This window comes from Dromiciops gliroides, chromosome 3 (genome assembly GCF_019393635.1).
Source record: "Dromiciops gliroides isolate mDroGli1 chromosome 3, mDroGli1.pri, whole genome shotgun sequence".
Taxonomy (NCBI): domain Eukaryota; kingdom Metazoa; phylum Chordata; class Mammalia; order Microbiotheria; family Microbiotheriidae; genus Dromiciops; species Dromiciops gliroides.
In genome coordinates this window covers 322,387,888-322,400,356 of record NC_057863.1, presented here as the reverse complement: position 1 = coordinate 322,400,356, position 12,469 = coordinate 322,387,888, and the positions used below count along the sequence as shown (strand labels likewise).

General features: G+C 38.7%; 1 protein-coding gene across 1 annotated transcript in view; it reads left to right on the top strand.

Moving 5' to 3' along the window:
* Nucleotides 1-12,469, top strand: part of CFAP44 (cilia and flagella associated protein 44) — a 133,961-nt gene that overhangs the window by 96,068 nt on the left and 25,424 nt on the right. The window contains 4 exon segments of the mRNA XM_043990859.1: nt 1,354-1,528; nt 5,184-5,361; nt 7,038-7,532; nt 10,445-10,648. Coding sequence (XP_043846794.1) covers nt 1,354-1,528; nt 5,184-5,361; nt 7,038-7,532; nt 10,445-10,648 — 1,052 coding nt within the window.

Here is a 12,469-nt window from a genome sequence, read left to right as displayed (position 1 = left end):
AGGCTCATGGTAGGTGTAAAATAATCCTTCCTTCCCCCATTCCTTGTTGTCCTCTGGTTATAGGCATAAAGATCTACTTCTTCAAAGTGTACCCCAAATTTGACCAACTCCTGCTGAAATCCTTTCTTGGAGACATACATACATACACATATATACATATACATACACACACACCCTTATGTATATATACATGTATGTGTATTCTGTGCATGTCTACATGTATATTTATGTGTTCGTGCATATATACATATATAAACACATATATACGTGCATGCATACACACACAATACACATATGCATACATAGTTTCAGTTATATCTCAGTCTTTGTGACCCTGTTTGAGGTTTTCTTGGCAAAGATACTAGAGTGGTTTCCCATTTCCTTCTCCAGCTCATTTTACAAATGAAGAACTGAGGCAAACAGGTTTATGGGACTTGCCCAGGGTCACATAGCTAGTAAGTATCTGAGGCCAGATTTGAATTCAGGGAGATGAATCTTCCTAACTTCAGGTCTGGAGCTCTCTCTACTGTGCCACCTGGCTGTGATAGAGATAGAGATAGAGATAGAAAAAGAGAGATGGGTTTACTTCATCCAACCAATCCCCAAACATTTCCTATGTATCAACTCTTTGATTTTATTAAATGGCTTGAAACACTTCCCTCCTACCTGATTAAGAACTTGTCAGCCTCTAGTTTCCCACTTTAATTGATTGGGTCTGCAAGTCTATCAAAGAAGGAGTCTTACCTGAAAAAGGTAGTAGGGCATAGAGCATCTTATTGATTATATTAATTGGGGTTATGGGGTATAGGACACCTTTTTTATAATATTCTGCAGGATTTGAATGAATATGTTGAGCAGCCAGGTGGTACAATGCTGGGCCTGGAGTCTGTCAGTAATACCTGAGTTCAGATTCAGCCTTAGACACTTTCTAGCTGTGTGACCCTGGGCAACTCGCTTAACCCTGTTTGCCTCAGTTCCCTCATCTGTAAAATAAGATGGAGAAGGAAATGGCAAATCATTCAAATATCTTTGCCAAGAAAACCCCAAATGGGGTCATGAAGAGTTGAAAACAACTGACATGAGTCAATAACTTTTTTTTAATTTAGTTTTTTAAAAATTTTAATTTTTTTTTTGGGGGGGGTGAGGCAATTGGGGTTAAGTGACTTGCTCAGGATCACACAGCTAGTAAGTGTTAAGTGTCTGAGGCTGGATTCTCTATCCACTGCGCCACCTAGCTGCCCCATGACTCAATAACTTTAATGAACATGTTCGTATGGGAACATTTGCATTTTAAGTGCTTGGTAACTTAATTTTGTTCTCCATTAAAAAGATTTTTTTTAATGTTTTGAACAGTTACAGTCACTACTGGACCAGAAGAGATATTTGCAGAAAAGGAAAAGAAAAGTCGACCGAGGACCCTAAGCGAGATGATGGTGGAAAACCAGATTGATAAAATGAGGAAAATTATGATAAAAGCTGAAAAAGCCCAAAATAAGATCTTGCAGAGGAGAAAAGAATGGGAGGAACTGTGAGTCTTATTTCAGAAACTCTATGATGCCCTAAAAGGGTATTGTCGAAGAAATTCCCTACTTTCTATTATTAATGAAAACCCCATGAACTATTAAACAGAAGACAACCCAGGCCCAACAAAGGGGACCTGGATTTAACCAGAGTCTGATCCCAGTTTACACAGATTATAAATGCATTTATTGCTTAAGAAGGAAAAGCTTTACAAGCTGGAACAGTGTCAGTGTTATGATATGTTCAAAGTCCAGTAGGAAAGAGTGTAAAATTTATACAATTTTTGCACAAAGAAAGGGAAAAAAAGGCAGGAATTTAGACAGATGCTAGGCAGAAAGTCCCAGGAAACAAGGGCAATGAAGAATTCCAGGTATCAGAGCTGAGGCCCTTTAATACACAAATCAGAAGGCATTCTTGGAAACAACCAGTCCATAGTTGAAGGCTTGATAAGGAGATGTCTCCAAAACCAGGATTTTCCAAGAGCCTCATAACCAAAGTTAGAGGAGTCTCTGGAGGTAAGGTTGTCTCCAAAAAAACATAAACCAGGATGTATCCATAGTCTCATAACTTAAAGTCAGGAAAGTCTTTGGAGATAGCAATATCTCTTGAAGGTCCATAAACCACCAAATGACTCAGGGTCTGCTTCAGAGCTGGCATGATCTTCCAGCTAGGTTTCACTACAAAGGATTGTTGGTATGTCAAGCAGCCTGGGGCATCAGAGGTCCTCCTGATTGACTAGTTGTGCTATTCTGATTCCCCTGTGCAAAAGGGAAGCTCTAACATATTTAATCAATTAGTACAAGCATTACAGAGCCCATGTTCACACTATTAACATGCTGCAACCACTGACCCCAGCCTCCAAAGATAGCCATAGCATTGGAGAAAGCTTGTATTAATATGGTACTCACTTGTGGACAGCTCTGCCTAGTGTTTTTCTTGCCAGAGCATCTTACCAACCAACTCCCCACCAATGGCTTCTCATACTCATGAATGTTTACTGTCCCTGGAGGGTGGTCATTAATTATAATACATTAGGGTACTCCATCCTTGACTCTTCCCTGGAAATACTCCCTTTTCAGGGGATATGCAGAATGAGGATGCAGCAGGAGTGTGTGTGTGTGTGTGTGTGTGTGTGTGTGTGTGTGTGTGGTGGTGGGGGGTGTGTTTCACTTTAGTCCCTTAAAAATATATTCTCCTAACCCCCTTTCTTTGTCTGCAAGCACTTGAAGGACTAACAAATTTAAGTTAAGGCAACATGGGAGGATTTGGTGCCATCAGACTCAATTAGAAACTGGGCCATTAATACATAAGGATCCCTGTGTTGACTTAGCTTTCAAATGTAATATTATCTATATTTTATTGCATTTTAATTTATCTTGTTAAATATTTCCCAATTACATTTTAACTTGACTCTGCTGCATTCAGGAGAGGTGTGGGCTGCATGTTGACCTCAGCAGCATGTTTATCATCTCTGAGAGTGAATAGAGTGTTGGACGTGGAGGGAGAAAGACCTAGGTTCCAATTTTTTTTTCAGGCACATACTGGCTTTGGTATCCTAGGCAAGTCCCTTAACTCTGGGGTGCTTATTTTTCTCATCTGTACAATAAGAATAAAAATGACACCCACCACACAGGATTGTGGTAAGGATTAAAAATATAAATAAAGATAAAGATCACATAGCAAATAAGCATCAGAAGTATGGTTTGAAGCCCAAAGCCAGGTTTTTAGCTCTGTATTAGCTACCTCTGTCATCACTTGATTTTCAAACAAATGAATAAAACCCATCTATTCAAAGGTTAAAAATTCACCCCTAAGGAAACCCTTATCAGATAGAGAGGTGAACCCTGGGGCGGAGTTAACTGCCCCAGGCATATCTCTATAGCTCTGTTGTTGGTTTTTTGTTTTTGTTTTTTTTGGGGGGGCAGGGCAATGAGAGTTAAGTGACTTGCCCAGGGTCACACAGCTAGTAAGTGTGAAGTGTCTGAGGCTGGATTTGAACTCAGGTGCTCCTGAATCCAGGGCTGGTGCTTTATCCACTGCGCCACCTAGTCGCCCCCTATAGCTCTATTCTTGAAAAGAATTGGTGGAGAGAAGGGCAGGTGGCAAGATGTTCCATGTGGTACCTGGCACATTGTAGGCACTTAATAAATACTTGTGGATTGATCTGATCTCTGCTTGAAGCCCTTCTTACATCCTGAGTCAGTTCCTTCCACTTTGGGAAAGCTCTTATTGTTAGTTGTTTGTTTTTGTTTTTGTTTTTGTTTTTGTTTTTCTCATGTGGAGCTGAAATCTATCTTTCAGAACTACAGCAAATTTCCCCTGAGGTGCCCTTTTAAATCAAACAGAACAAATTGAATCACTCTTTCATTAACTCTAAATAGATAACTATAATGGGCATCCCTAGTTTTCTCTTCTCTTTTCTAAATACCCTCAGTTCCTTCAGCAAGTTCCCATGGCATAGTTGTACAGACTTCTCACCATTCTGATTGTGTTTTTCTGGGTGTGATCCAGAGTATCAGTTTACTCTCTAAAACATGATGCCTAGAACTGAACATGGTGCTCCAGAAGTGATTTGAGAAGGGCAGAGCAGAGGCAACATCACTTCCTTAAAAGTTGGTTAAAGACCCACCAGGATTCAAATTATTTTGGAAGATTAAAAAAAAAGAAACAATCATTTGGACTGTTTAGACAATAATAGCAATTACATGACTCAGACCTAAATTTTTGTTGAGTTTTTAACTTGATTTTTGTGTCTTTTATTTACATGAAATTAGGCAAAAGAGGGACCTATGTGTTTGATAATAACAGTAAGTCAATAAACATTTATAGAGCGCTTACTATGTATCAGGCACTACAAAAGAAAAAAAAAAGTTTAGTGCAGCTGGTGGCATTGGTAATGGAATGCTAGGCCTAGAGTCTGGAAGACTTGCATTCAAACCGAGCCTCAGACATTTCCTAGCTGTATGACCCTGGGCAAGTCACTTAACCTCTGCCTGCCTCAGTTTCCTTGACTATAAAATAGGCATCATAGTAGCAACCTACTTCCAGGATTGTAAAAATTAAATGAGAAGGGGCAGCTAGGGTGGCGCAGTGGATAAAGCACTGGCCTTGGATTCAGGAGGACCTGAGTTCAAATCCAACCTCAGACACTTGACACTTACTAGCTGTATGACTCTGGGCAAGTCACTTAACCCCAACAGCCTCCCCCCCAAAAAAATTAGAGAACATCTATAAAGTACTTGGCACAGGGCCTGACACACAGTAGGTGCTTAATAAATGCTTATTCACCCTATAAACAGTTCCTGCACTCAAGGGCTTTACATTCTAATGGAGGAGACAGCATACAAACTCTGTGTGTGTGTATACACACATATATACATATACATATACATATGCAAATAATATATACATATAAAATATATGTATGTGTGTATTTGTGTATACAGGTAATATGTATATATCATATAGGTAATATATACTATTTACGCATGTGACATGTGTATATACACACATACACACAAATATAAATGGGCAGTAATCTCAGTGGAAAAGTATCCAGGTTCGGATTTAAGTCCAGTTCTTCTTATTCCAAGTCCAGTGCTCTTTACGCTGGGCCACTTTAGTTTGTTTTTGTTCTTTGACTTGTTTTTCCTTTTAAATAGATACAAAAGTAAACCCGAGGATGACTATGAGGATCCCAAAGATGTGCAGGCTATTAAAGAAGCTCAGAATAATATGGGTGACTTCAACCTCAAGACTGCCCCAGACTACAAGATCCCTGAACAAATGCGCATAAATGCTGCCAAGAAGGAGGAGGAAATTGGGATTCTAGAAGCAATGGTACAGATAAACAAATTGGAGGGTTTTGAGTAAGGAACCTTTGGTTTTAAAAGTTGATTCCAGGGGCAGCTAGGTGGCACAGTGGATAAAGCACTGGCCCTGGATTCAGGAGGACCTGAGTTCAAATGCTCCCTCAGACACCTGACATTTACCAGCTGTGTGACCCTGGGCGAGTCACTTAACACTTCATTGCCCCCCCCAAAAGAAAAAAAAAGATACCCTCTAGGATAGTTGGGGGTAGGGTAGGAGTAAGACTGGAAACTTACACAACACAGGGAGAGGAGCTGATTAGGGGAGCATTATGAAATGAGGATAGGTGTGGCTGTATTGGAGATAAGCCCTGAAATTTGCCAAGGTGATGGGGTAGAGCCTATCTTCCCTTATCTGCTTGATTGATCACCTACTCCCTCAGGGTCATTCTACTGCTCTTACTTTGGACACTTGCACTTTAGACTTAATATCCCAGTACCCTAAGTCTGAGATCATCTGGGTAGTCTATGACAGTCAAGACCAGAACCCAATTCTCCTTATCTCCTATTTAAGGCTCTTTCTACTTTCCTTTCTGCATAGCAATACAAAGGTATATTTAAATTTTGAGCATGGAAGTGTCATGGCTTATTTGCTGTTTGGAAGATAGATTGGAGAAAGGATAGAAGCAGAGAGATGAATTATGAGACTATTGTAGTCTAGAGTGAGAGGCAATGAGGGTCTGTCTGAATGAAAGTGATAGCTATGTGAATAAGGAGGAGGCAAATAAAAGAGATATGAAGACAGAATGGGCATGACTTGACAACTGATTGGCAATGGGGAGGGGGAAGAGAGAGTGAGGAATAGAGAATGACACTGAAGTTTTGAAAGGGGTGAATAGAAGGATGGTGGTGATTTCAAAAACAGAGAAGTTTGGACAGAGGGTAGCTTGATGAAAGAAAAAATAACGAATTGTACTTTGGGCATTTTGAGAGTTTGGTACTCAGGAGAGAGACTAAGGCTGGATATGTAGATCTGAGGTTCCTCAACATAGAGATAATTAATGATATTCATGGGAACTGATGAGGTCACCAAATGAGAGAGAAGAGGGCCCATTTCTCATTTAGGTAGGGTGACATGGATGATGATACAACAAAGGAGATTGAAAAATTGAAAAAGACAGGTAGTAAAACCAAGAGAGACAAGGGGGCAGCTAGGTGGCACAGTGGATAAAGCACTGGCCTTGGATTCAGGAGGACCTGAGTTCAAATCCAGCCTCAGACACTTGACACTTAAGTAGCTGTGTGACCCTGGGCAAGTCACTTAACCCTCACTGTCCTGCAAAAAAAAAAAGAAAAAAAAGAAGAAAACCAAGAGAGACAGACATACAAACACACACAGAGACAAGAAAACAGAGCGACAGAGACAGAGACATACACACAGAGACAGATATTATTTGTAAAGTGCTTCACAAACCTTAAGACACTATATGAAAGGTAGTTATGATTATGTTATCTAAAGTAACTCTATAAGAGAGGGGAAAAGTAAGAGGAGTAGGGAATAGGGCTGATCAGTGAAATAATTAACATGACTTAGTCAAGCTAATCAATCGTATTACAAGAGGATGAAGAGTGACCTTTCTATAGAAAGGCAATATTCTATTATGTGACAATTTCTGTCATTGTATTGGCTTTTTCTTCTTGTTCCAGGCTCATGAAAAGAAGTTTAATATGAACAAGTGCATCATCTCCCTTCGAGACCAGAAAATTGCTGTTATTGAAGAGATCCAGTGTCTGGTACAAGAGCTGAAAACCATTCATGCCATCTTGCCTGAAGATAAACATCTTCCCATTCCTGAGGTGCCTCAATTACAGCCTGAGGAGGTGCCAGAAAAAAAATACCAGTATGATGAAGAAATTCTTTTGGAGTTTAAGCAAGAGCAGGAGAAGAAAGTTCAGGAGCAACAGCCCAAGGGATCAGAGGAAGCATTTGTAGGCTTTGGTCCAGGGATGGTTAAAACTTCTCTTAAGGAAGGGGAGTTGGTAAGGCAAGATTCGAAGATAGCAAAAATTCCCATGGTGATTCTCCCAGAAGTTCCAAAGCCAGTGGAGTTTCCAAAGACAGAACCAACTGACGTGGAAATAGAGATCATGAAGAGGGAAGAGATCAGGAACATGTACATGCAGCAACACGTGATCGACAGGGTATGGACAAAGGGCAATTATCCATGAAGAATTCTTCCCTAACTAGGATTACAGTTGAGGAGGAAAGAACTAGAATGGTTTCCCTGTTAGGTTTTTTCTTTTACCATTTCCCCCCACCCTCAACCCTAATTACCCTCCCTATCTTCTTGGGCTTAGGTAACTGACTTCTTGCCCACCTCTCTGCCTCATTATGGGAGAAGAGAGGCAGAGATGCTACTGATCTCCTTCAGAATATCTAGCTCTCATCAGCATAGGACACTGAGCTTGGATTTCTGATATTCTAATTTAAAAACAGAGAACACACTCATGCTTTACACTGGGTTTTTCCTACTTGGGATGGAGACAGTTTGATTGTTAATCAAAGGAAAAAAAGGTGTTAATTGGATTCTTGTGCTAGTTTTCTTATAATATTTTCCCCTTCCACCTCTTAGGTCTCTGAAATTACCTTTCTAGCTGTGTAACCTGCACCCCAGAATTTCTTCAGGAACAGGAAAAGGACTAACTACCCTATAGTAGTTTGTCAACCAGCTAAAAGCAAAGCAAGAAAAGAAATTGGGTGGGGCAGCTTTTCCCTTTCTAATGATTTCTTTGGGATACAGACCTTGTAGTGGTATTACTGGATCAAAAAGTATGCACAGTTTCATAGCCTTTTGGGCATAGTTCCAAACTGTTCTTCAGAATGTTGGATCAGTTCACAACTCCACCAATGATACATTAGTGTCCCGATTTTCCCATATCCTCTCCAACATTTATCAGTTTCCTTTTCTGTCATATTAGCCAATCTGATAGATATGAGGTGGTGCCTCAGAGTTATTTTCATTTGCATTTCAGAGAAAGTTTTTTTTCTGGGGTCTGGATTGTGGAGGAGGAACAGTTTAAGGTGGTACAGATAAGAGGGGATAGCTTGTAAGAGTCTTATGAACCTTGAAGGAAGAGAGTTTCCTGAATGATAGTGGCAGAGGGACCAGAAGTAGAAGTGAGGATCTAGGGTTATGTTTCCTCATCTTGGTCCAGTGCTTCAGGGAGCATGAGAGAAGAACCACTTAGTAGTGGGCAGGTAGATAAGAGATGACAAGTTTCCCGAAGAACAAGAAGCTAGAAAGAGTGTGAAGCAAAGAGATCTAGGATAAAGGGGCATTTGTTAATATTCTATAGGACTTAATGCAATGGGGGCAGGGAGTGCAGAATGATGTGGATCATGGAGGGGTACTGCTGAGAGAGATAGGGATAAGAGTATGAAAAGAAAGGATGGGGAGGGGATTTTTACTTCAGCAGTTGTTGACTTTGGAACAAGGGCTAAGGTAACTTTGGATAAGGGGAAGAGGAGTTGGAAAATTTTTCTGTCATACAATGAGAAACAATAACTAAGCATGGAGAAAGTATAGTCCCTCACTGCCACTTGACTTCCAGAAGTCCTAGGTTTCTAATAGCTCTAAGATCCAAGTAGCTGAAAAAAATAAGATGGTGATTAGGTCCCTGGGGACTTGGGTGAACTCATGCCATATAGCTCTCCTGTATCCTCATCCCAAGATAGTAAGGATGGGGCACATCTACGACTTAAGTGGCACAGTCACTCACCTTTTGATCTTTGAATCCAAGGGGTGTGTGTGTGTGTGTGTGTGTGTGTGTATGTGTATAAATATGCACATATATAAATACACATATTATATTAATATAATATATTCTAATTCAGTTTTGCCTTTGGCAAGCCATCTCTTTCCATTTGGTGAGCCAGTCAGATGTTTGCCGAGTAAGCATTTTCTGGGCTCTTTTGGTCTCCTTGTTGTGACAATTAGTTCACATTAGTTAAACTTCCTGATAAAATTACTATAGTTGGTATTGATGTCAGTTTTGTTGTCTATTTTACATTTTTCCTTTCTTACATGTGTCTTGGTGAATTGACTCAGATATTTTGCATAATTTTAATTATTTTGAATTAGATTTGTTTATCATTTCTTTCTGGTTTTTATTATTGCTACATGGAAATGTGGATGCTTTCATCTTTTTATCTGGACAAAAAAGGCATGCTATTTTGGACACTATTGTCTCAATATCATTACTGATTCTCATAGGTTTTCTAAGTAAACCATTAGGTCATCTACAGATAGGGATAGTGTCATTTTCTCTCTGCTGATGTTAATGCCTTTCATTTCAAACTCTCATTTTGTGTCTATTGCTAGCATTTCTAGAACTCTGTCAAATTATCAAGGGGAAAGAGAACATCTTTACTTTATCCCCACATTTCCTTGAAAGGATTCTAGTGTTTATCCATGTCAAGTGGTTTTAGATATATCCTCTTATCATAATAAAAATTGCCTTTGTATGCATGGAACAGTGGATAGTGCACAGAATCTGAGCACTATCCAGAGCACCTGAGTTTGAATCCCAACTCTGCCACTTCCTACCTGTGTAACAATAGACAAGTCTTTTGACTTCTCTGATCATCTCTAAAATGAGGTGGTTGAACTCAATGACTGCTAAGGTCCCTTTGAGTTAAAAATCTATAATCCTATATGGTCCTATGTTTTTCAGAATTTGTAGCAAATATTAATTATGTACTTAAAAAAATCTTATCTGTATTTATTGCTATAATCATGTAGTTTTCATTGATTGTTTTTAATTTGATTAATTTCATCAATATTTTCCTGATGTTTACCCATCATTGCATCCCTAGTTTAAATTCACTTGGGTCAAAGTGAATTTTTCTTTTAGAAATGTTTATTAGTGCAGTCTTTTTGCTAGAATTTTATTAAAATATTTAGCATAATGAGAAAATAATAAAGCCTTTAGTTAAAAAAGACATTAATTTATATTCCCATCCAATTCATCAGTTTTTAGGAAAAAAAGTTTGCCTTTTCTCCTTAACTGTTCAAAAATATTTCCCCCTTTTTAAAATCTTTTTTCCATTCCAGATCAGAGAACTCGTTATTACATTTGATGCAGAATTTCGTCTCCTGAGGCACCAGAAACTTCAATTAGATATTCAGATGAAGTTAGCTGACCTACACCATGTCACATTATTTCAAGAAATGCTTCTCCTCAAGAACTTTGAAAAACAAGAGAACATACTTCAAGAACGTGTCAATTCATTGGACAGAGAGCAACAGGACATGAAAGTATGTATATTTTATACTTTTTTATATTTTATGAAAGTATGTATATTTTATAAAAGTATGTATGTATGTAAGGAATTAAATTTAGTAATACTATATTAATACCCCTGATCAACTAGGGATAGATAATCCAAATATTTCAATTCTCTTTCTTCTCCTGTCTTCCCCCTTCTTTTCTTCTCTTCTCCATCCATTCCTATTCTTTTTTTTCTTCCCATCTTCCACTCTGCTTCCTATCTTTATGTATCATTCTCCTTGACTACTACACATTGGCTGTTTGGGAGAGACGACTATTCAAATCATAACACAAACTTCTACCAAATACCCCAGTTATATTGCTTGATATATTAGAAATATATAAATCTAATAACAAAACCATTTAATTAAGATATGAAGCAATATAAATAACAAGAAAGTGAATCAAGTATTCAACGCATTCTCCAAACCCCAATGCAAGTTTCCTGCATCTAGCACAAATGAGATTTAGCATCCCTACCAACCCTCATAACTTCTCTAGGAACCTAAGTCTCAGAGCCACTGGCACTGCTATCAATTACTCTCCTCATGCCTTATTATCTATTGGGGACTTAAGTAGGACATTTATTCTAGGTTCACTTGCATCTTCCTCTTTCAGTTGCCATCTTAAAGTGAAGTAGGTGAGGGTGTCTTTGAATAAGATAATAGTACTTTCATTTTACCTATAGAACTCTTTTTAGATACAGTTAGAAGTGAGAGATACAGCACTCAACAAGCATAATTTTACAAGAATTATGCCAAAGACTGGATTTTCCCAATGACTGGAACTTCTTCACTGTTTTATCTAGTATTTGTTGCCTATGAAAAAGGAATCATGACCAACAAGTCTAGTACAATTATGTGAATGTTGAAAATAGAAACCTATCTTCTTTATAAGTCTAATGTGAGAAACTTCCTCTGTTCAAACCAATGAAGAAAATTTAGTTTTGTACACTTATGTCTGCAAACAGTTTAGTTGTTGGTCCTTTTAATGTACAGTCTTGGTCCAGGGAAGGAACTGAACACATATTCATTTAGTCATTTAGTCTCTCTAAATGAAACTGGGAGGTACAAGGAAGTTGTAGCTAATTGGAGGAGAGAGCTTACAGACTCTCTTCTGAGAGGCAAATAAAAGAATTGTGAATTGCTTTTATTGTGCACTCAAAGGCAAGAAAACACATTAATTTATAGTGCACTTGGTTATCTTGACTTGGAATGCTCCTGTTAAACACAAGAAACTACTACTATGAAAATCACTGCCGCTCATGGATCAATAATTGTTGCAAGGTAAGAAGAAGTACCGGGGGGGCAGCTAGGTGGTGCAGTAAATAGAGCCTGAGTTCAAATCTGACCTCAGACACTTGACACTTACTAGCTGTGTGACCCTGGGCAAGTCACTTAACCCCAATTGCCTCACCAAAAGAAGAAGAAGAAGAAGTAGGGGAATTCTGTGAATGACTCACCAAGAGAACCAGCAAGAGGTATGCATGGTGTCAAGATTTCTCCAGTGTTAGTCTGTTTGGTTGTAGGTTTAAGGATTTTTGGATCAAACTAGACTTTCATTCCGTCCTCAAAAGATAACAGTCTTCAAGGAGGCTTCTGATTCAGTGATAATCTGAGATGAGGACAAACCTCACATATATATATTTTTTGGATTAGGTCAGAATCCATAGCAATTATACTAATCTAGACCTAACTTGTCTGGCCCAAAGCCAGATAAGCTAAAATGACTTTCAAGACTATCTGAACATTATTGTTCTAACAGAGGGAGAAGAAACAAGTGTCCTTTCAAAACCTTAATGTTTTCAA